The 24,451-nt window shown below is 43.4% G+C and overlaps 1 protein-coding gene across 15 annotated transcripts in view; it reads left to right on the top strand.

Annotated features, from left to right (window-relative positions):
• Nucleotides 1–24,451, top strand: part of FNBP1 (formin binding protein 1) — an 83,980-nt gene that overhangs the window by 35,032 nt on the left and 24,497 nt on the right. For all 15 annotated transcript variants that reach the window (XM_048966389.1, XM_048966388.1, XM_048966387.1 and 12 more), the window contains exons 5-8: nucleotides 8,965–9,027; nucleotides 9,818–9,922; nucleotides 21,449–21,577; nucleotides 23,321–23,467. In XM_048966389.1, coding sequence (XP_048822346.1) covers nucleotides 8,965–9,027; nucleotides 9,818–9,922; nucleotides 21,449–21,577; nucleotides 23,321–23,467 — 444 coding nt within the window. The remainder of the gene's footprint in view (nucleotides 1–8,964; nucleotides 9,028–9,817; nucleotides 9,923–21,448; nucleotides 21,578–23,320; nucleotides 23,468–24,451) is intronic.

Below are 24,451 nucleotides of genomic sequence, written 5' to 3'. Positions count from 1 at the left end.
CTGGCCAAATCGCTGAACCTTTTGAATTCTATGTTATAAAAGCAGACAGCTACGCCTTCAGGAGATGCCTGCTAAATAAGGTCAGAGACCCATCTGTGCTTAAGGCTCTGCTAGCCAAAAGCTTGTGTAGGGGAGAGTCCAGCAGCACCACATGAAGCATGAACTAAACAGAGAAGCTGTATTACTAAACCTATGGAAACAATTAATAGGAAGTTGATTCATGTTTTCTTGCTTCTCAACCAGATCTGATCAACCAAACTTTCCCATTAGATGTCTGTTTTTAAGAACTATGGGGTCTGCTTTGTTTTGGTGCTACTGAGGAATCTTTTTCTTTAACCTGTCGCTCTCAAGACTGCTAAAATGAGGAGTTTGTTAGTACTTTATTTTAAACAGTGGTTTATGAGCCTGTGTGCCTGCCACCATGAGCGTTTAAAGCTGATGAATTTGCATGTCACCAACTCTGAAAGGCATTTAGTTGAGATGTGATGGCTTTTTTCCCCCTGCTTTGAACTCCTATCAGTGGGCACAAAATGCTGTTTGTAAGCATTATTGTTAAAAATACTTGTAAACCAAACATAAAATAGCTAAGCAAAGTTCAGCAGGCGAGGGAGCATCGGACAGCATCTCTCATTTCCATACAACCCCTCATTTCCATACAGCCAAACTATTGCAAATTGAAAAGTACCCTTGCTGGTCCAGCAAAAACGTAAGCATTTATAAATAGCCCCAGTAAACATTAAGAGTACATTGAAGTGCTTTGCAAGACTCGAGTCTGAAAATGTCCATATTTTCCCAAGTTGAATATGAGAATAAGCCTGCAATGGAATGTGGACACATCTTTCATTTGCAGAATGGTGGTGGTCTTTCAGGGGCACATTTGGCCAGCAGCATGGGGGTGTGTTTTGCATATAGCTGGGATCGGAGAGTGACCTCAGCCATTGCTATGACCTTTTGTTCTGGGTGAGTTCTGTACAATATGCAAAGCCACGAAAGTGAAAGCCATCTGTGTGGTGTTTGCCTGTCACTTCTGATTTTGTTACCTGATTTTGAAATTACAAGGATTTATAAAGTGATTGGGATACCTGATAGATGTTTTAAATGGAATTATGAGGGGCTTGGTGTCTTGTAAAGAATGCAAGCACTAACTGTATTGCTTGTTTGTTTTATTTGTAGAGCTTTATTGTAAGTTTGGCTCACAGCATGAATGACAGCAAATTATTTTAATATCAGTCCAGCAGTGCACCATAGGAACAGCAAAAAGGATCTGGTGGTCTGTTTACCTGCTGCTGATGATAAGTCAGCTTTTAGCAGAAGGCAGCTGTCAGTCATGGTTGCTTGTTTTGTTCTTGTCACATGAATATAAACTGTGTGAATTATGAATCCTTGTCTGATTCCTTTGGACTTATCGTTTGCGAGCAAATGGTGTTGAAAAGGAAATTGCTTCTCCCTTCAGGCATATTTCATATTATAAAACACAAATGCATCAATCACACTCGGATCTGCACGGCGATTGTTGTGGAAATATCACAGGTCTGATGCTATGGCAAAACCTCGTGAGATATGGATTGATGGATAGCTTGGAGTTTGTAGAAACATTGCTGGCAGAGCTCTCATGCTCGCTGCTTGATACATAATCAGCTGTTATGTAGAAGCTGCTGTGAGTAAGAGGTGATCCTTCCTGAGGGTAGGACCACAGAGAGGAGTTGGAAGACTCATATTCTTCTTCAGTCTCGTATCATTTGGATTGAGTATTCACGTGTCTAAATACCTGTTTAAAAGAAAAAAAAGATCAAAGTCAGTTCAGTTTTACTTTGCTGTGCATCCTTCTTCCATAGGATAGCCCCTCTGATGTTAGCCCTGCTGCAGGCTATGTGTTTTGTCCCTGCAGTCTCTGGAGACATCCACCCTGCCTCCTCTTTACCTACATTGCCTGTACGTAAGATGGAGAACTCCCTGCACTGTTTCAGTTCTTCCCTGCTCTCCAGTGAAGTGAAACTCTTAACAGTACAGTTCCTCACTTTCACTTCTTTCTGGAATCTCTTGCTCTTAGACAACACAAGCTATTGTGTTGTCTTCAGCAAGGATCTTATTGCCTGTTTGCAAGCTAGAACGTCAGTTCCAGGCTTCTCAAGAGAGATAATCTAGGTATTTTCTCAACCCTGGTTAAGAAAGACCCTCAATGCTGTGATGTCTCTGAATAGAAACTCACACATTCATTTCTGGATGATTTCAGAACTCTGCTCACTGGTCTGACCCAGTCCTGTCTGGCAGCAGCTGCTCTCTGTCTCTAAGTAGCCACTGCTCTCACATCAACTTTGCTAAAAATGTCTTTGGGAGTCATGAACTATCCCTCTTGTTACTGCTTCTGCTTTCACCTCCACCTCCCCTCGGGCATTGGCTGGCTCCATGCAATTGAGCCTGAAAGTAAAGTGCAAGCCAGCAGGTCTGCTGCAGACTGAACTGGTGCAGCACTGGGACCCTGTGGTTGGGGAGAATTTACCCGGTGTCAATACGTTCCATTTTGTGTTGGGATAGAAGCAGAGCAGGGAATGAATGCATCCTTATGGATACTGCAGGGGCAAAAACGGTCTGGTTCTTCATAGTGGAGCATATGCACCCTCCCTGTGTGCATTCATCCTGGGGGTGTCAGAGAGCTTTCTGTTTCTTGCAGACTCTCAGGTGTTGATGAAAAGTAAATAATTGGAGGAATTCTGCAGCACTCGTTCATTCTGAATAGTGCCCTGTTCTGCTAATAGTCCTGTGGTTTTCAGCAGGATTTCTCATGGAGTGTTGCACTATGCAAGCATGAAACAGGATGGCAGAATACAGCCCTGTCATGTGCACAATGGATTTTCCAAACTGAGCTATGGGTGTGCTTTAGGCCTTTATTTGGAGCACAGCTGCATTTTGTGCTGCAGAGGTACAGAGAAATGTTGCTGTCTTCCAGAAATCACAAACTCAATAGACAAAGTCTGTAGGATGAGGAGATGTGTTGAAAGGAAGTGCTTTGCCATGCTTCAAACTTTGGATTGACTGCATTCAAACTGAGCTTTCCTCAGCTTTTGTTCTGTTACCACTTACAGTTCATGGTCCAAAAGAACAGGGGTAGAAGTTTTTAATTTAAATAGGATATCTAAATTAGGAACAAATAGTAAGTTATGTTGCCAGGTAGAATCTTGCAGGACCTGTTGATGACCAGAAAGAAAACTTTGGACACTGTGGGAGATTCTGAGAAGGTACCCAGCTTTGCAGTGTGACCCCAGCAAGGGCAAGGGTGTGAGAATGGACCACAAACCTGCAAATCACTGTAGACATTGTTGGTATCTTCTAGCTTTATGCTCCTTATTGGCCCTGTTCACGTTTCCAGGTAGGCACGATCAGCTCGTTCTGTTTGTCTGGTGCAGCTAATGTAGTCTTTAGAGCCTGAGAAACAGAAGTCTTGGTCGTCTGTGTCTCACTGGCATGCACCACTCCAGGAGACAACTGAATTAGCATCAGCTTTGCTTAGATTCAGACTTGTTTCAGCAGAGTTACATGTTGAGGTGAATAATCTTCACTCTGAAGACTGCTCAGGTGAAGGAGGCAGTGTCACAATACTAAGAAGAAACTGGGATGAACATGCAAAGCTAGGTGTGTGTGTCATGTCACCGCTCACAGGACTCTTATACTACGTTATCAGCAATGAGAATGGCAGGACCTCAAGACCATGTTGTTATTCTTGGGAACAACTAAATCTCAAGAGGCTGTTTCCTATCTTTGCTGTCAGGAAAGGAAAAGCATTTGTCAAGGTTTTCTGCGAATTAAGCTGGGAAAATGGAGGAAAAAATAATGTTCTCTGACTTCCGTCTCTATCAATGCTTTTGTCACTGGTCTTTATTTTAAGTATCGTTTGTGACACAAGCGAAGATAGTTTGATAGAGATCAGGAAGCACTACATTGGTAGGACTGACTTCATATTGTCCGTTCTTATGAGCTGAGGATGCCTGTTACAAAAAGTCAAAGGTAACTGGTTTCTGCACATGTAGTCTGGTTTGAGTGTGGGAAAACTGAAGGGAAAATGAAATGGCCTTGTACTGTATCATATCTCTTAAGATCTTGAACAGGTTGTGGTCAGATGAACAGTGTGCTCTGCGTATAAACGAACTAGAATAGTTTTTCTGACTGTATTGTGTATAATATATATATTTTTCTCCTCTTTATTTTTATAACTCAAACAGATGCTAATGTGCAGGTCTTAAATCTGACCATGCAGTCAACTGCTGTTTACTTCCCTAAGAAAAGCAAGGCTTAAATTTTTAAATATATATTTTTTAAGCCTTTCATAAGTCAGTTATTCCCTGTGGTTGGGTTTTGGTCCAGCACCATCAGCCCTGCTGTCATGCTGGTGTTCTGAGTGGCTGAGGCAGTCCTTTCATTTAACACTGCCCAGGAGCTCCTCAGTGAAATCACTGCATTGCGTGGTTCTGTGTAAGATGCTTCTCAGTACATCTTGCTTTTCTTGGAACGCTCTCAAAGGGTCTCTCAAAGATAAGTCATCTTCTACCATGCTTTTCTTGTCTGCTCCGTGAGTCTGCAGCTCTATCGGCCCTTCTGGGTACCAAGAAAACTTGGCAATCATCTCCCCCTGTCCTTCTTACAGTGGTGTTGGCACTAACAGGCGTTCTATTGTAGGTGACTCTCTAGCTGCTCCCAGGGCTTTCATCAGCGTGGATGAAATCTGAGCTTAGCAAAAGTCAATGGGAGTTTTGTCCTGATTGCGCAGCAGCCGGGATTTCTCCACAGCTGTTACAAATGCAGCACGGCGACAAGGAGAGCGCTCCGACTGGTGTGGCTTGGTTTGGAAACGAAATGCTTGGCGTACAGTTGGTTGTTGCCTGGATTTCCTGCTCATCCTTTACTGCAGCAAAACCTTCCTTCAGCTGGGATCCTTTAGAGTGTCCCTAGTCATGGATGGAGGCACGTGCGTGGCCATTGCTCAGAGCACGCTGAGCATCCCGAGGACATTGTGCTTCAGTGCATGAGGAAAAAGGATAGCTGTGGTCACACAGCCAGCGTGGCTTGGGCTTTGCTGCTGTGTTTTAAGCTATTTAGTAGGTCTCATACTTGGATAAAGTAGCTTTCAGGAAAATCTCAAAGCTGGCATGGTGATTGCTAGCGTCAGTCTCATAAGTGTAGATTAAAAGGTGGTTTGGGGAGATAAAGTAATGAACACTATCAAAAACAAACCTTTCACTGTGGTATTTTATTAGCAGTTGACGTGCTTGCAGCTCTCTGTGCGAGTGAAGTTTTTAGAGCCTTCTCCTTGTTACACTCCTTGATTTTCTTCTGTGCAGGTTTTGTAACCTGTTGTACCACTGATTTTATTAAACCTGCCTCACAAATGTTTATTTTTCATCCAGAACTGCTTTTTCACGTGCATTTCCAACGCTGTCAATGTAGAAAGGAGCCTGGAGAAAACCACAGCACTTAAACAACCAGCGCCACTGTTGGAAATGTCTGAGTGGCTGCTTGGAGTGTGATTCATGAGCTTGGTATCTCACTTGTGATCTGAAAGGCTTTAAATGGAAAGCCTGATTAGGGTGTATCAGTTTAGCTGTTCAATTTGGAGGAGGAAAGAAGTCTGTATTATATCAACTATTCTAAATTGATTACTGTAATGTGCGTGACTGACTGGGATGGCAGTTTCCCATAGCATTTGCTGAATCATTTGTTGAGTTCCTGTTTGCTCAATCACCATGTGTAGAATAAACCAATTATTATTGCATTTGATTAGGAAAGAAAAACAAAACAATCTTTAAATCGTGCACCTTGAAACCGTATCAAGAAGGAAATGATCTTTATTTTTACTAAATTAAAAAATAAAAAGAAGCCCAAACAGCTGAAAGGGCATTTGCTGCATCAGAAGATTTTAAAGTATGTAAAAGGAAATGGGATTGTGGAAGTTGAAGATAGTGAGGGGTTGGAGGAAGCTGCATGCTTCCTGTATGACTCTGAGCACATCCCTGCACCACAGTCTCAGGCTTTTTTAACCATAAAATTGGGACAGTGACAACAAGGCAGGTAGCTGAAAGGGCATCAGTGCTATCACTGTATCTAAAAGTGCTTTTTGGGGATGCAGAAATGATCCCTTGAGCATAAATGATTTGCAAAAGCAGAAGTGCTGGGCTTGGTACGTTTTTCATCGTGTGCAGCTCTCTTCCCACAGCAAGGATGTATGGGTGTCAGCAGGGAGAACGGAGAGCTATGAATAGAGTTAGGTAACAGTTAGGAACAGTTAGGAAAACAAACAGACTGTTCAGGTGGAACCTCCAGAACGTGGTTCACCTGTGTACATCAGGCTGGCGCTGCACACGGGCTCTATTTAATAATCCTCAGAAATGCCCACTTTATAGCCCATTCCTGTAAAAGGACTTCTCAAAAATGCAGCAGAATATGAACAGCATGCAGCCTTCCTGCTCTCTGCTATGCTGGGATGCACTTGGGCCAGTTTAAGGTAATTCCCTAAGACGGAGTGGGGAAAGAAGACGGATGGCTCCTGCAAAAATGAGAATTACACTGCTGGTTAACAACAAAGGAGTTTAAAAATAGGAGCTGAAGGCAGCTTTGTTACTTGATATGCTGTTAATTTCAAGTCCATCCTTCAGCCCTTGCATGCAGCTGTGTTCTGTTCAGTAATGGGGTGTGCTCTTCCCAGAGGCTCATTGGCAGTGCTGGGCTCTGTTCTGTGATCCAGTCCCTTCAGACCAGCAAAGTCAGAGGTGGAGGAGTGGGAAGCAGGCAAGGAGGGGCCGAGGGAGGCAGCAGGCAGGAAGTGCAGTGTGGAGGCAGCCAAGTTAGTGTTGTTTGTTTTGCTTCGCTGCTCAGGATTTCCACATGTTCCATGCTTATCAGCAAAATGTTTTAAAACGTGGCGTTAAATTGTAGTTGTTCCTTGGGATGGTTTTCTTAAGCTCTTAATTACAAAAGCAAGCCTGAAATTGTGAACATTTCAAATCCTCCTAGTAAGGAAGATACAGCCCACGATCGCATGCAGCATTTACAGGAAATGGGAATCTACAAAAGGAACTGAAATCTGCTTGGAATCTTCCCCCACCACCCAGCAGTTTCACAGTCGTGTTTGCGATTGAATGTCACAGTGCAGTGACTGGGCTTTGGGGAAGCACAGCATGGTTTGAACTCCCCACGTACTGTCAGAGCTGATGACAAACAGGGCTGGAAATCACTTCTTGTCTGCATTGTCATCAGCCCCGCTGCTGCACTTTGGCTGCTCACGGAAGGTGGGACTGTGATGGTTGATCTGAGTGCTGCTGTGCCCACAGTTAAAGCATCACTGACGTTGTGCCTCTTTCCTCTGCTTCAAGAATGGTTGTGTGGAGGTGGGCACCATCCAGAACGTGAAAACTGTTGTGTCCCTATGTTCATCTTACAGTTACACACAGCTCCTTAATGATGGGGCTCAGGACTGCACCTAACACTGTCTGGAGTGATTGGGACAGTGCACTGCTTCTCTGTTCTTGCAGGCACATGGAGGCTTATGATTTTAAGGCAGTGGAAGTCTATTGGCATGGTGTGAGAGAATTGCAGTTCTGTGGCTTTCTACTTCTCATGCGTTGGGGCTGGCTTGCCTGGTGGAGGCTGAAAGGCATTGGGGAGGCATTGCTAGAATGATTTACTCCAGAAATGTGCTGCTCTGACAGAGGGAACGACCTGCTGCTGCAGTGGGAAGTGCACAAAGTCCATCATGGCCAGTTGGAAGGAGACTGCCTGCAAGCACTTGATGACTTTAGTGGTTTGTGGAAGGCTTCTGTTCTGAACTAGGGGTTTCTCTAACCTGACACATTGACATTGTGTTACTTGAGATGCATTTACCATCTGATTCTGCACGTGCCAGACAATGCGTGCCTGTTGCAGGGATTAATTGGCAATGTCAGACCTTTATTGTTGAAGTTTACTCTGTAAGACCACATCTGTGTTTGAGTAAAGCATCCTACTTGTTAGTAAATAATGCAGTGGGCAGGCGTCTCTCTTGCTATTCTAGATTGTTATTTGTTTTGCAAGGTGCTTTGTAAGGAGAGCAGCCTGTTGTAACAGTTGGCTGGGTGCTACGCTCATATTCGTGGTCCCTATTTACAACTGTGTCATTGATTTATGCAGTGATCTTTGACAAATTGCTTACCCTGAGGACAGGTGAGGCGTGCGGGGGATAGAGGGAGGAGTATCTGAAGCATATTAGGTTCTCTGATGAAGACCATTGTGTAAGGGCTAAGAACTGCAATTTAAACTGACTGTAATTAATATAATTATGAGCCTTGCTCTAAAGGGCGTGTCAGGATATGTGCCTTGTCACTCATATTTCAGAGCTTCTGTAACACCATGGTGTGCACACAGTGTATGGGAGAGAATGGTTGCTGGGGGACCCAAAGTATTGCATATCTCTAGAGAAACCAGGAGTTGGATTTGCAGATATTGAGGGAGTAGGAAGGCGAGGTTTACTGTTGAGTCTGAGTGGAAGTCAGGGCCAATAGCAGTTGTTAGAATGTGCTAATCAAGGGCATCTTGGTAAATTCCATGCAGAGAGAAATTGTGATGTAGGGTCAATGTGCAGTCAGTAACCAGAGGGATCACATTCACCTCAAAGCGCTTCAGATTTCATAGCGTGAGAAACCAATAATTATGAGATACAGGGAATAATGCAAGGTAGAATTGCTAAAAGGATTAATTGGATTTAAGCTAACTAACCACTGTAATAAATGCAAATACACATCTGCAGCCTGCTGAGACATCAGATAGTCATCGTCCACCTGCTCAATTTACCAGGGTTGCAGAACACAACTGTCAGAATAATTTGTTTTATTCTGGAAAATTATATTCTGTTCTTCATTGCTTGTGAGGAGGCCCTTGAACATAATTGGCAATTTGGTCCTTTGTTGTTGAAAATGCTTCCTTTTCTCTTTTTCTAAACAGCACTTCCACGATGGCAGAAAGGCACAACAACATATTGAAACTTGCTGGAAACAACTTGAAGCTGTAAGTGGAAATTTCCTCAGCTGTGATGCTCAAGTCATTTTTATACCGTTTTTGCAGTGTTCCAGAGTTCATATTTAGAAAACAAAGGGTGGATAAAAGCTGGAAAATGTGATCTTTTAAAACTTCACTGTCTAAAATACAACGGTAGGCATGGCAGTTTGTTTGGAGTGCTTTGGGCTTTCCATGGGCTCTGTGTGTTACAAATAGCATTTTGTTGCGTCTGACTTGAAACGCGTGCTGAGCGTTAATCGAGGTGCAGCGTCCCTGAGGATCCTTTTCAGATATTCCTCCATAAGCTGAATAGCTCCTCCTGCATGCATAAATCAAGTGCTGTCGTCTCCTGAGTAAATACCTGTTCCTCAGAAGTAAATGCATTGGTTTGGACCTCAACATTCATTATGAACTGGTGAGAAACTGTAGGTGGAGAAGATAAGGAAAGGGGACATTGGTAGCTAAAAGCCCTGCTTGTGAATGAATGCAGCTTAGAAACTCCCTTGTTGTGTATTATAAAAATGAGAGATTTAAGTGTTGGAAGGAAGCGATCTGGTAAACCAGAACAGAAGAAACACTAATAGGGAAAGATATTGAAATAGCAGAGATGTTATGAACGAAGATGATATGGAATGAAGTAGTCTGAAGCATGGAACAAAAAATGTTTTTGTTTTTAACATGGAAATGTGTCCCAGTATAAACAAGCAAGTCATAGAATCTCCTCAGTTGTTACAGCAGATATTTTAGGGGTTGGCTATTGACTTTTAAGTGGATTTTGAAGTTGTGTTTTTCCTTACAGAGTAAAAGGCGGTTTGAACGTGACTGCAAAGAAGCCGATCGAGCACAGCAGTATTTTGAGAAAATGGATGCTGATATCAATGTTACAAAAGCAGATGTTGAGAAGGTAAGCCAGAGGGTAGAGAAACTGTCTGTGAAAATTGTTGTGATGGGTTTAATTCCTCGGTCCTGCTGGTAGAATAAACCTTCTGAGGCTTAATGCCTCAGTCCGTAGCTTAATTAAAATAGGGAGGTCTCCCCAGCTGCTTGTATTTGCATACGAATTATAAATGCAAGCAGTCAAATTTCTTCAGTAAGATGGTATCAGGGTTTAACGTAGCTGATGTGGCTCTGAATACATTTATGCAAAATGGGGTGTTAGTTAAAATCCAGAGTTTTTAACAGTCAGGCGTGTGAGTGCTCCCTGCACGTGAGTGCTTGTCATTGCTGTGTGATCCTGGTACAATCCAACTTCTTTCCATGCTGAGCAGTGCTTCAAAATGTCCTGGTGTCACTGACTGCAGTGATGTTCTATCAGGAGTGTTGATTGTGGTCCTCATTTACAACAGGACACCTTTTCACTTTGGTGTTTGCTTAAACAGTGCAGAAATGCAGATCAGAATATGATGCGTAAAGCTAGTCTTGTCTCCACAGAAAAGTTTGGTTCACAAGATACTAGATAGAATATTGGACATGTTTCTTTCTTTAACAAAAAGCTGAAATTTATTTGTACCAAACGTCTTGCTGCAGATTGGGAAATGAAATTAAACTACAGGCAAAAAAAAAAAAAATTGTGGATTTTGCTCCTCAAGAAGTCTGCTTCCATTCTGTTATCAGTGAATTCAGCCTTAGGAAGCTATCGAATGCACCCCTGGGATCTGAAAAAGTTTCTAGTATGCTGAGCATCATGGAGGTTGTGCAGCAGTTAGCATCAGGGTTGCTATTAGGAAGAAGCTCAGGAAATCTCAATGTTACTGGATGTCAGAAGGAACGAACAGCTACGTGCTCTTGTCATTTGCTGCTTGGCTGCTAGCTGAAAACTCGCCCTTCAGATCTGATTATCTGTCACCTTCTGGATTTGCCAGGGCACTCTATGGATGGACATGTGTAGGGGGTTTTCAGAGATGTAAGGCCACATGCAGGTTTCTCTGGCAGAGAAGGATCATCTCTGCCTTAACTGTATAAAGTGATTCTAAAATACATTATTTGAGAGATAAAATTAGGACTTACCCTAGATTTTTTTCTAAGCTGAGGTCATGTTAAAGGAACAGAGGCATGACTTCCACTGTAGGGGGGAAAGTAGGGGGCTGAAACACCTTAGTTCTACCTTTAATGCAAGCCTCTTCTCATCAGAGTGAAAGGTCGTGTGTTAAATTCAAGGAAGCAGCCCTACCCTTACAGGGTGCTCCTTCCCTGTAAAGTAGAGCAGAGGGGCTTCCCTTCTGAATTTCTCTGGTTTTCGGTTGTTTTTATAGCGTGTATTTGTAAATCACTTATTGCAAAATGATGCTCAGCAGCATCTTGAAAGGCAGAAAAAGCCTGTAGCAGCGATGTGTGTTGGCTGGTCTCTGGAGAAGGCATTAGTCGGCTTTCCAGTCAGTCCGTGGAGTAGATGGAGAAGGAAAAGGTTATCAAAACGAGTGGAATGTGAAATAATATTACTGAACAGAGAGAACAGTGTTTTCCAAGTGCATGTGTTAAACTGGGTTCATCCATGCCAGGCTGTGAATAATGCCCTTTCTTTGCTGCTCTCCACCCACGTGACAGGCTCTGCCTTACGTAAGCCCCCCAGAAAATAAGATATTGTTCCCCTGGAGCTGCTGCCAGGGCTGCGCGGGACTCGCTCCAGGGAGATGCAGAAACTGCTGCTTTCCAATGATGACTTTTCCCTCCTTCTATTGCAGCAGTTCTGATTTCTCTTGCCCCTTGCAGCTTGGCTGCTGCGGTCTTGCTCCCGAAAATCCATCTGGCCAGGAAAGCAGACGGCCTGGCTGTGTTCAGAGCCACCACCGCTCACTTTGGCTGACCAAGGTGCTCTTCAGGCAGTGCGATGTGTTGTCCTCATTTCTTGGGCTCGAGATGGACACCTTGGCTGCTTTTGCTTGTACCTGCCAATATCAGCAGGCGCCAGAGTTATTTTTTGTGTTGTGCATTATCGAGTAATGGAATTAAAATCCTGCAGTGATCACAATGACAGATGTGATCAGAAAAATGTTGCCGCAGATCCCTCATGCACTTAGTGCTCCACTGAATGAGGATCTCGCCTGCTTGCATCTGTCCATCCTTAAATAGCAATAGCCTTTGACAACCACAGGAAGCGATTCTCTCAGTAGTGCTGCCAGCTACCAGCATTTAACATGGCCTTGCTGAAGGGATAGCTCTCACTATTACAGTTTGCTAGGGTTATGTATGCAGACTAATGATACAAAAGCAAACAGAGAAGACTTCCCTGCTTCTTTCTCTGGGACTATTCAGCAAAATAACATCTGGCACCAAAGCCCAAACTGCTCCCGGGGAACCACCAGCTCCAGTTCAACACACAGCACGCAGTGCCATCTGTGCTGCTCTGTTGTCTGCTATGGCTGCCTTCATCTCTGCTGCCAGCCAGGCTGCGGTTGATCTAAGGGAGCTGGAGTTCAGCTTTGCTTCCTGATGTTTCCTTTTTTGGTGTTGGTAATGTGGAGCCAAGGGGCTGTGTTCAGGTGTCAGCAATGCTCCCGGGCTTTGCGCAGCAATGAAATCAGAGGAGGGGGTTATGGCCCTCGAGTTCCCCTTCCTGTGTTTGCATTGTCAGCATTCAGACAGAGAATGTTAAAGAGTGAATGTACAGTTTGGCACAACGGTTTTCTCAGTGCCGTTCAGCAAAGTCAGAGTTGCTGTGTTGCAAACAGCTCTACTGTGAAAATATTGCTATAAACTAAGGAAACGGTGTAACCTGCTGATGGAAATCCTGGGAAGGCTTGTAGGTGTCACTGTGAGCTTCGGTTTCCCTTGGCTCGCAGTGGGATTTGTGCTTTTAAAACAGTTCTCTGTCAAAAAACCGCAGTGGAGTTGCTTCAATTTTTTGACCATTTGGGGAAATGGTCTCTGTCACCAGCGCAGAGTCAGTGTACTTATAAGGAAGTGCTCTATTGTTCGTTCCTTCTCTTTAGAGCTGTAATCACTAAAAAGCTGACATCTTTATGGGATGATGTGGTACCCAGCGGTGCCTTTGCAGAGTTCTTGCAATAAAAAATAAAACAACAAAAAAAAAGAGCTGTTATTTCTGAAGATTTGTTTTTCAAAGTAGATTTTTCAAAATCTGTTTTTAGACAGGAAGTGGTTGGGGCCAACCGTACAAAGGGATGGGATGCTTCTGCCTCTTGATTTGCACAGCAGCTTGGGGGGCAGGACAGCAGTTTGAGGTTGAGTTTGAGTTACCCTGTGTCAGGTAGAATCTCTCTTTGCTGAAGAGTAGCACAGTTACATATTGAGGACCAAGTAATGATTCTGCTAGAGAAGAACTTCAACTGTGTGCAGCAGAAAATGAGGTATATGTGAGTTCTCAGGACAGCAGCCAGGGAACAGGCTGCTAACAGCTTGGTTTGGGTCCTTTGTTCCTGGTATGTGAGGAGGGTTAGGCTTTAAGTGGTTTTAATATTAACATAAATGTTTTGTGGATCTAGAAGGCAGTGAAAGTCTTAGAAGAGCCAGTTTGACCTTAATTCTCAGAATTCAGTAAGGTCCTGACATTGCTGAATGCTTGGGGTGGGATTTTTATTTTGCCGTGCTTTTGATCCACTCAGTAAGTCTCAAACCTGCACCCAGAGAGCTTCAGTGCTTGTTTTCTTACGTGCTTACTGCAGCTGAACGCAGGCAGTTCTAAATGCAATGTTGCCTGCGTTGCCCCTCTTATCCATAGCAGACACGTCCATTTATACTGCACTGGAAAGTCATGAGCTGAACCATTGGCAGTGCCTTACCAAACAGATGTAGAACTACTGCTACTTTGAAACATTCTTGGAATAAATTGATCTTCCTGCCTTTGCAAATGCAGTTCTGCTGTCAAGTGTTAAACTGCTTTTCCAGCAGCCAGGCTGCTGCGCTGCAGGACGCAAATCTCCTCATTAAGAATTTACACATCCTTACAATGAAGAATGAACTGAGTTGGGCCCCCAGAGAAATCTCTGATTGTGACGCTGATAGCATCAATGCAAACCTTCAAATATCATTTGCAGCATGCTTAGTCACAGAGCAGAGCAGGATGAAGCGTGCATCACTGAAGCACTGCAGACAAACCAAAGCAAACTTCTTCAGCTCTGTGCTGAATTGTTGCAAAGTTTTGCCCAGTGAAGACTGGGCAGTAAACTGCAGCACAGCCAGAGGTGGTGGGTGCCCTCCTTCTGCAGACCATGGCTGCTTAACTAGCCCTATCTATCAGGACATGCTGTGCAATCCACCCTACAGCAGTGGGGTTTCCCTCACTTGACCAGCTGGAGGTACTTATGCTTGGGAAATGCAGTGCCACAGGAAGATGATGATAGGAGTTGGAAAAACCCTGCAGTGTTTCTGTTGCTGGTGTGGTGAATACTTCTACTTACTGCAGTAAATGATTCCAGAGGCTTTGCTTCCATGCTTTGCATGCTGTGAATTCACAGAAGTGCAGCAGTGTCTGAGTGAAACATGTGGGTGCAGTGAGCACAGCTTAGTCCTGCCCACAGCTCCAGAGGGCCCTCGTCTGTGCTTTTCTTGTTGAGAGAGGTGGATGCTGCATAAGACTCGTGTTCTTAGCACAGTGATGAGATTTCATTATGCTCACTAGGCAGCTGCTTTCCTTTCTGTCCACTGGTGGCACTGACTGAACCCTCCTCAATCTTTGCTTGTGAAGCAGATCCAAATTCCGAGCAATTCAAGGGCAGTCTTTTCTTGGTAACATGATTTAAAGCCATTAGATTGACACTAACATAATCTCCCTGGTTTATGCAGACCCTGATCTCCCTTCTGAACTGCATCATCCTAATCAGCAGTGCAGTGTGGAGGGAGTCCCTTAGCACTGCATTTGCATTTCTGGTTGGGTAAGCCTTGTTTACAACCTGCCATCAGCAGCACTCTGCGATGATGCAGCAGCTGTTTCCCTTTTGGAACTGTGGCTTATTTATGAGCTTCGATTTCTGGTATAAAGAGCTGATGACTGCAGTAGTATTAGCTGCAAAACATGCTAAGTATCCTTTTGAATCCCATTCAGACACTGTATGTGGTGTTAGGAGATCAAGGGACAGAAGCAACAGTCAGTTTTAGTATAGGATAAGGAAATGCATCTGAATTTGTTTCCTCTTTGAGGTACTATTCTGCAGTAATGCCCTATGTGGCAATTTGACAGTTTCATAACAGTGCAGCTCTAGTGGGTGTTGGATTGCTGAATGGAGCAAGCAAGGCAGGGTTGTGAAGGGGAGAGTTAAGAGCAACTTTGAATTAAGGATCAACTGCAGTTAGAATTGAGAGTGTAATATAAGTAACGTTCTGAGCTAATGCAAGGCAATTAGTTCAAGCTATGTGGCTGGAAAGCTCTGTACTCATTCTTTATTCTATCAAAAAAATATTTTGACAGATTTCTTTGTAGGAGAACTGGGGGGAAAAGAAGCACGCCTCAGAATGTAGCTAATTGTCTGTAAGCTGTTCAGTTTAAGTGCATGTGTTGTACCCATTAGGCTGGGCACTAAGGCTACTGAATTCATCTGGTAGCTTTCTTCAGCCCTGAACTATTCCTTCTGCATTGGCAGTGTTTGTAAGATCTTTGTTGGAGAGAGATGGCTAGAGCCATGCCCAGTATGCAAAGTATGATCTAACAGATGTATTATGCAGCCCTGAAATAATTTCCACTATTTATATTCCATACTTACATTTATATACTGCAGAAGATAATTGCTTTTGTTACTAGAACTAAACAGATCTCCAGGAATCATTTAAACAGTCAGCCAGTGCTCCAGATGCTTCTCTTGCATTCTCCTTGCTCAGTTCCAAGTATCCTTTCATCCATTGTGCAAACAATTCCTTTCTAACAAATGAGGTTGATTTATTTATTTGGAGGTATCCTCGTGGGGCTGCATTTCTCCAGGGCTGCTATGGTGCAGCAGAGCAGTGCAATTTAAGAGCTAGCTCCTCGTGCAGCCTGCTTGCTCTGTTGTTTTGTTAAGAGTTCTGGTGGTGGTTTGGTGCTTTAGTGTGTCTCTTATTTAGCTTGGAGAAAAGAAGGCTCCAGGGAGACCTCATGGTGGCCTTCCAATATTTGAAGGGAGGATATAACCAGGAGGGGTTCTGACTGTTTATATGGGTGGACAGCGATAGGACAAGGGGAATGGTTTTAAGCTGAGACAGGGGAGGTTTAGGTTGGATATCAGGAGGAAGTTTTTCCCCCAGAGGGCGGTGAGGCACTGGAACAGGCTGCCCAAGGAGGCTGTGGATGCCCCATCCCTGCAGGCATTCAAGGCCAGGCTGGATGTGGCTCTGGGCAGCCTGGGCTGCTGGTTGGTGACCTGCTCACAGCAGGGGGTTGGAACTGGATGAGCACTGTGGGCCTTTGCAACCCAGGCCATTCTGTGTTTATTAGTTGCACTGCTGTCATCTGGTAGAATTAGGTGGCCTGCAAACTCATAAGATAACAGTTCTGAGAGCTGATCGAAGGTTTTCCATTACATCAGCTCCTTGCTCATTTGTATACTTTACTCAGCCAAAGGTTTTCAGGGATCCATGAGTTGTCAGATTTTTTTTTCTACTCCTTTTAACATTGAAAGTAGGGACTTGTCTTTGTCCTTTCCCATCTGTTATTTTGCACGTCCCATTCTGCCTTCTTGCTTTCAGGAAAGCAAGGCTTGTCAATTCAGTGAGACCAAACTGGTTATTGTAAAATAGTAAACAAAGGAGCTTGACTTGGAGGCTATGTAAATCAAAGCCTGCAGTCCTGGCCCTGTGTCCAAGCCTATGGCAGCATTCCCACTGTTATTAATGCTTCTATGAATGCTGCCAGCATTACCACTGGTGGTGCTGGTGCCTGCTCACAGCAGAGCAGCAGTGTGAGCTGGGCAGGGACGGCCAGAGCCTGCAGCTGAGAAATCTGTGAGCTATTGAGAGCATTCCTGAAATTGGTCAAGTTGTTCAAGTCTGCCTTTATCATTAACTTATTTTTGAAGGGATTGGGCAGTGGAAGAGGAGTGGATTTTTTGTGTTTGCGTTTTCAGTCTGCTCTTGGATTTCCCAAAGACAGATTTTGGCAGACAGTGGCTTGGCGGAGATGCATCTCACATGCTGTCTGGGTTTGGTGGTGTTTGAAAAAGACGGGGCAGAAGAAAGCGAAGCTGCCCCAGCGCTTTGACTGGAAACTGCCAACCTGGAGAGAGCAGCAGCTGAGCAGCTGAACTGTGCCACTCAGTGCAGATCAGCTCAATAGCAGCCAAAGCTTTATTCTGCCCTTTTCAGTTATTCATCTCACTCCCACCATGGCAGCCTAGAGGAGCTGCATTTTTTTGTCTGTGTAAACCCAAAATACAGTGTGGCCATTGACTCTCTTGCTGTTTCAGGAATGCGTCTTACAAAATTGTTATCAGCAAAATATCCTTCATTCTTTTTTGTTTTGGAGACAGGAAAGTATGTGTGTGTATGTATAGATTCAAATTTCTCCTATGCTTCCTTTACTTATTGTTTTTCTTAGTTATAGAAAAGACTGCTTTGGTAAGGTTGTGTTTAAATCTGAATTGCCATGACAGTGGAAACCTGAAGCTTACCAGCACGCTTGCTGCAAGGTTAATGGTGCTGCAGATGCTGGGCTGTCCTTCATCCTTAGGAGTGCTCCTCCTCATGAGGTGTGTGTTAGCATCTGTGACCTCTGGGTTTCACTGCTGCAATTTGAGTTCAGAGAAGAATTTGAGGAAAAAATAGACTTTGGAAGGGAGGTTGTGCTCATATAGGCTGCACGTGTTTATTTGGGTCTGAAAGGTGGTACAGAGGTCCACTTGGGGGGGAAGGAAAGGGTGTGAATTTAGCAAACGTGCACAGAATCTGAGCACCTTTCACAAAGAAAAGCAAGCTGCTTTTCTTCTCTCCCCAAACCCTTTTAATGGATATGCTTCTTTTCTACTTTTTCATGCTGCTGCAAGCGACCTCGTTTATTCATTTATATATTTATTCTTCAAGAGGGGATTTTTTTTCCCCTAGCATTATGAGTCCCTAGCCCTAATTCTGCTATGATCAGGAGTGAGCTGGCAGTCTGGTCGAGATGCTGACTTCACGTGTGGTGCTGGAAAGCTGAGCTCTTGCTCCATCATCCCAGCCCCATTAAGAGAAGTGAGCCAACTGAAAGCTGTGTCACAGTGTCATCCTCCTACCTGAGAGCAAGGTCTGGTATTCCAAAGCCTTTCCTCCTGAGAACGCCACTCAGAGTAGACATTTTAATGTTAATTCTAATGCCTGAGAAGCATCTCTGACGCTCTATGCATGCAAAAACAGGCGGTGAAGAAAGCAAAAACATACTTTTCTGTGAAGCTCAACTGTGAATGACTCCTGAAATAGCTCCTGTGACTCTGCAGCTCCAGGCTGCTGTATCTGTTACACTGAATATGGAGCTTAAGGTCATCAACTCGTTTTTTATCATCGTGCTTCAGCATAAAACAGAAATCTAGAGCTAACTATTGTATTTTATGACTAGAAGTGATGATGTTAGAGTAAATGACATACTCAAATGGAGTAATAAAAAAAAAATCTAGACTTTTAAAAATATTTTTATTTTAAGAACCAAAATACCTCATTGGAAAAGTATTTAAGCTGTTTGAAGCTTGCCAAATGCATTAAATGGCCAGCAGAAACAAAACGTCACTGGGGCTCTCATACAAAAATATGTGGTTTTGGAATGTACCCAATTTTACTTATTCATCTCCTGCTTTCTCTTATTTGGGGCCAGTTAAGATAGTTTTGGAAACAGAGCATCTCCTCCTGCATGCACTTTGCTCAGAGTGACTTTGCTCAGACCCAACCAGTGAGGTTGCTCATGAGGAAGAACTCTGGCTGAGTGTTTGCAGGGGCTGCCTGGGAATATGTAATAGCAAAGTCCTTGTTCTTTGGTTTCAACAATGGAGTCAAGGGACAAATCCCTGAGTTGTGCTACTTAAATAAAGAGAGCTGTGTAAGTGGGACTGGGCCTCCCATAGAAGTCAGTTCAAACAATGGGTTGCTCTTAGATAGACCAAGATACTGGTCCTCACAAATGAATCTCCAGCAGCTGGGATTTGAGGAAGAAGCTGGGGGGCTCTTCTTACATCTGTCAGCCTTTCCGTGCCTGACTTTGTTTTCCTGGTGTGTTTTTGTTTGTAACACAAGGCTGTATTGTTTTCTGTTGTGTTTAGCTTTATGTGAGTGTGTGGATGATAAGGTTTAATGAATTATACGGAGCACTTGGGCAGAGCAATGATTGCTGTGGCTCCTTGGGATTTCGTTGCAGCAGGTCAGTGTTACCCATACTTCTGTTGCAGGAGCTGGTGGGCAATTAAAGCTCCTGGAGAACAAGAAAAGTTGAAAGCTTTCCTTATCAGACATTTTTATTTAATTATAGTTACAGTCTTTCCCATTTTACGCTGCCGCTTCATCTTGCATTCAGTGCCCAGCATTTTGTTGCTGTGCTTGGATTATTATTTTTGTAGGAAGAATGTGAAAGGTGATCTTGGAAAGTACTGCAGGCTGACAGCACTCACAAAAAGAATAACTGAATTGAGTAAAATGAGTTATTAGGTGAGATGTGTGAGCTGGACAGATGGAAGGGAAGCCTATTTGCACACTGAGATTTGAAACCTTCTGGCCGAATTTGTTCGCTTCCAGTTAGGATTACTAAAATGTTCCATGATTTGGTATTTCATGGATTTATTGTCAGGAAACTATTGTCTGCCTGGAATAGTTCAAAGAATAACCCCACTCTGAACTGTATTCAATGGGAGCCCACTTCTCAGAATACATTAAAATTATTTGTTGCATTGTTTTTCCTGAAATAGCAAAAAATGTTTTTAAGTTTGTTTTTTTTTTAAAGCAGTCTGTCTTCTTTCTTGGAAAGGTTTCTCAGAAACCTTGGGGGAGTGAGCAAAACTTGATGCTTCTGAGTACTTGTAGCTACCATGGCAAGGTAGACAGCACAGGGTGAGGAAACCATGAGTGCCTGAAAAAGGAGTGTGGGCAGGATGGGTTAAGTTTCCAAAGCCAAATGGCCAGGCTTCCTCTGACCTCTGCAGTAAGGGTTTCATCCTCAGTCATGCAGCAGGCTCTTTTGGGGCTGAGGGTGGAATTCGAGATGGAGGGGGTACATGGGAGCCAGTGAGGATGGATGGATGGATGGATGGATGGATGGATGGATGGATGGATGGATGGATGGATGGATGGATGGATGGCAGGCAGTTGTGAACAGGTATGAGAGGGACCTCAAGGCTCAAGTGACTGGAGGTAGGGAGTGATGGCAGGAGCTATACAGAAGAGGGAGAAAAGGAAGAGCTTCTGTATGAAGGCCAACCACAGGAAAGAAAAGGCAGCTAAAATAAGCAGATGGGATAGTCAGCTAGGGAATAATGTTGGGCAGTGAAGCAGATAACAGAAGGCCTTAGGAAGTAGAATTGTTAGGAGAAAAATCTGAAAATATGAGAGGGTCACTCAGGGACAGATTGTTCAAGGCAGAGAAGGGAGGGTAATTGCCCAGTGCTCTGCTATGCTGGGTAGCAAAGCAAATCTGCATGGGTAAAAATAGGAAGGAGTTGTGTCTCAGCTGCTCCTCGGGCTCCTGTTTCCTTGCATAATTTCTGCCAGCTCTGTTCAAGGAATTGGAGATAAGACTTTGCAGAGTGCACAGTGGGTGCGTGAATTGAGATGTTGTGTTGTGAGTATGTTGGCTGAGGCACGTGAAATGAGACAGATACTTGTTTTGTCCCTCTGCTATCTCCAGAAGGTCCTGCTAGCCAGCAGGTAAGTGGTGTGTTAAAGAAAAGAGGTGACATCCAACAGAGGATGGAGGAAGAAGTGTCCTGAAAAAGCCCGTGCCCTGAAGGAGGAACCTGGAGGGTCAAATTTGGTGCCATCTTTCACGTGTAGTATGGAGAGAAGCTGTTTCTGAGTGCAGAATGATTCATAGAAGGAACATATTGCAACACAAGAAAAGGGTAGCAGCTGTAAGCTTCAAGGGCCACGTGCTAGCCAGAGGAAACTGGCATTCCCTTCTGCTCGGTCAATTGCAGAAGGTTTATTTTGTGAAGGTACAAATGTCTAGAGGTGTTCATTCTGGGCTGTGAGAGCTATCACTTCGTAGGCAAAGTAGGAAAACAAGTCTTGTGTGTGCTAGTTTGACCGATTTAAGTTAAATTTGGAGTTTTAAAGGTTTGTAGGAATAGGCAGGAATATATGCCAGTTTGACAGAGGCAAAGCCCTGCCATGTTTAGCAGAAGAAAGGGAATTGAATTCCAGCAGTACACACTGCAGACTCATGCTGGTTCACAATGGTTTGTGAGTAAGAGTAAGCCAAAAGTGGAAGTGTTCAGAGGCTCGTATGCCAATGTTTCTGTGCTGCCCACTTGTGAGGATGGTAATACAAGGAGCACAACGTCATTCAGTTTCAAGTGGTATATGTTAAAAATTTCTTTTGACTTTGTTTTTTTAGGCAAGACAGCAAGCCCAGCTGAGACATCAAATGGCAGAAGACAGCAAAGCAGAATATTCTTCCACTCTACAGAAGTTCAACAGTGAGCAGCACGATCATTACTACACACACATACCAAACATCTTCCAGGTAAAGCTCACTGATGCCGTTCTAGAGAAGTTCAAATTCTCATGATAAAAGCTAAGGGATGTGTTGCTTGTTGGCTCAGTTCTTGGATCTTGCCTTTTGTTTGGTAACTTTTGTCCCCAGTAGCAATGATTGTATGCAGTCTGCCAATATGAGAGATGGAGAGCTACGAAGAATTCTGCCCTTCTGTTCTGAGGAAGGCAACAATGAATTGTCATGACAGATTACGATAGTCTTTGGAATTGTTCACAGTCTTGCTGTATTAAGCTCTTGTGTCTGTGCAGCTGGGGAATGAGAGCATTATTTGCATTGTTGGAGCAGGAGGCAGCTGGGGCATGCTTACATCTGTAGAGCTTCATGGTCCTTTATAACCTGTTTTGAAATCAGACTTTGCAGATGTTAAATTTAAACTCCAATAATTCTGTAATAGTGAGTGTCAAAGAATTTAAGGAAGCTTGCTGACTGTCTTATGATGCCTGAAGAAAGACAGCAGGCAGAGAACAAAAAAGCTATCAGTGTGCTTGGCTGAACAAAGAGAGATTAATGCTGTAGAACAGAAGTTCTAAATGACTGTTCCATTGTAATGGGTCATAAGAGTCAAGAAGAGGAACATGCACCCTCTTTAAGGAGAGGAAATGTCACATGCTTATCATCTGATAAGAAATAACTAATACTGGCATAGCAAATAGGCATTTTCTTATTCATAAGTGGACACCTTCTCTTTTGCTCGTGGTATTTCAAACCAGTATCTTCAGATAAATCATCTCTGGCATTGTATATAAAAGTATGCCAGTGTACTTGTATTTAACACTGAATGCAGTGAATGCTGTGATTCGTAGATGAGCGTGCAAGTTGTGCACACACATCCTTTCAACTGCCAACCAGCAAGTAATCTCTGGTGCTTTCTATTAGCTGCTGAAATAGCAGATATATTGTAAAGGATTTGTTTCCTTTAACTATTGAATTGTTGTTGTTGCTTGTGAATTAATGAAGGCAATGAGGATTTTAGGCTGATGGTGTTCTGTAAGATTCCTGCAGTCTTACGTGAAACAGGCAGCTCTTATTCAAGCCCTTCTGTATCCTGCTATTATAATCTCTTAATAATGTTATGCCACATCCACTTACCCTCAGTTCCAAATCAGAGGTGCATGCAATAGATGCTGGAGATTGTGACACTGAATCCACTGCGGGGCAGGGGGCATATGTTGAGAAGCACATCTGTAAGCAGCATGGTGTGTAGGGCTGCCTGTAACCCAGAAGTCATCTTCTGGGGAAAAGGGGAAATAAAAAATCCAAGGGAATAAACATCTTCAGTGGAATGAAAATAAGATCTTTCACAGCGTCCTGCAGAAAATGAAAGAGAGTTCATTGTTCCAGAAGTTATGTTAACAGCTTTAAGAACCACTCTTACAAATGTCTAAAGCTGGGATTTTGACAAATCAGCATTTTTTAACATACAAAACTAATTGATAAATTCCCTGTCACGGTAACACAGGTTGCTTCTAGAATGGTATTTAGATGTTGGAAGGAACTGTGCCAGTTACTGCCTTGATGGAACAGCTGCCCTAATTTGTCTGTTCTTAAAAATATATATTTAAACCTTGTGTTTTAAAGCAGCCAGCGTATGGTAGGGAGAAAAATTGTTTGCAATTGTGAAGTGACTACTGATATCTGATATATGTGATCTATACTGATATATGTGATCTATACTGATATATGTGATCTGACTGAGATCTCGTGTTTCAGAAAATACAAGAGATGGAGGAAAGAAGAATTGTGAGGATAGGTGAATCCATGAAAACTTTTGCAGATGTTGACCGCCAGGTGATCCCCATCATTGGGAAGTGTCTGGATGAAATAACAAAGGCTGCAGAATCAGTTGATCACAAGAATGTAAGTGTTACCTTGCTTGTGTTGCTGACTGCCATCTTTGAACTGATGGCTTCGTGTGCAGAGATTGCAATGCTGGGTCCAAGCTGCAGTGTGAGGGCTTTATAGTCATAGAGCTAGAACAAATAATGGGCTCCTGTCCCAGGCTGCTTTGTCTGAGGCAGATTATTCCCTAAATCTACTTAACATCAGGAAATGCCACGCTTTCTTTTCTTTTAGGAATATTCTCTCCTTTTGATAGGATAATGACTTCTTGAAATAACTGTTAATGGAGATTAGAATTCTGCCCAGAATAAGGAGAATGATGGGCATTATTCCAGATATCTAATCACCACCAATTCTTATTCAGATGGATTCTGTACTCTTCTAATAATGGAAGTAATTAAAATGTTGGCTTCATTAGTTATTACAACAGTTCTGGCAAAATTTCTACTTGGTTTTAAATTCTTCATTTGAAGAACTGAGGCTTGCTAGCAATCTGTACGTGAGTGCTGGTAAACCTTCATTTTGAACATCAAAAAATAAGCCTCCCTGATGGAGGCTGATAAGGAGCTCAGTTGTGCTTCCTGATGCACGGTTAGCACAAGGGCAAATGTGTTTTCTATTTTGTTTTCAGAACGATCTGCTCCCTTTGGAAATGAAGCCTGTGCCTGCTCTTTCTGCCCTTCTCACGGGTCGCATCAATGCTTCAAATACAAACAGCGTGTGTCTCGCTGTCTGTTTGAAATTCCCATGCAGCTTTTCACTGGAATGTTTTCTGAGCTATTCAGTGCCCAGAGCCTGCAGTTAATTGGCAGCACAAGCCTGAGGCTGAGGTTTTGAAATGAATCCCCTGCTTTTGCACGGCGGTTGCTCTCCCAGAGAGCAGCATGGGAAACCAAGGAATCTGAAAGTTACTGTTTCCTTTTTGGGATAGGAGAAGGAGCACAAATTCCCGTGTTTGAACAGTGTACACTTTTTGGGGGTGCAACTCTTGGTGCTGTATGG

Source organism: Lagopus muta, chromosome 19 (genome assembly GCF_023343835.1).
Source record: "Lagopus muta isolate bLagMut1 chromosome 19, bLagMut1 primary, whole genome shotgun sequence".
Classification (NCBI taxonomy): domain Eukaryota; kingdom Metazoa; phylum Chordata; class Aves; order Galliformes; family Phasianidae; genus Lagopus; species Lagopus muta.
This window is presented reverse-complemented; position numbering and strand designations above follow the sequence as displayed.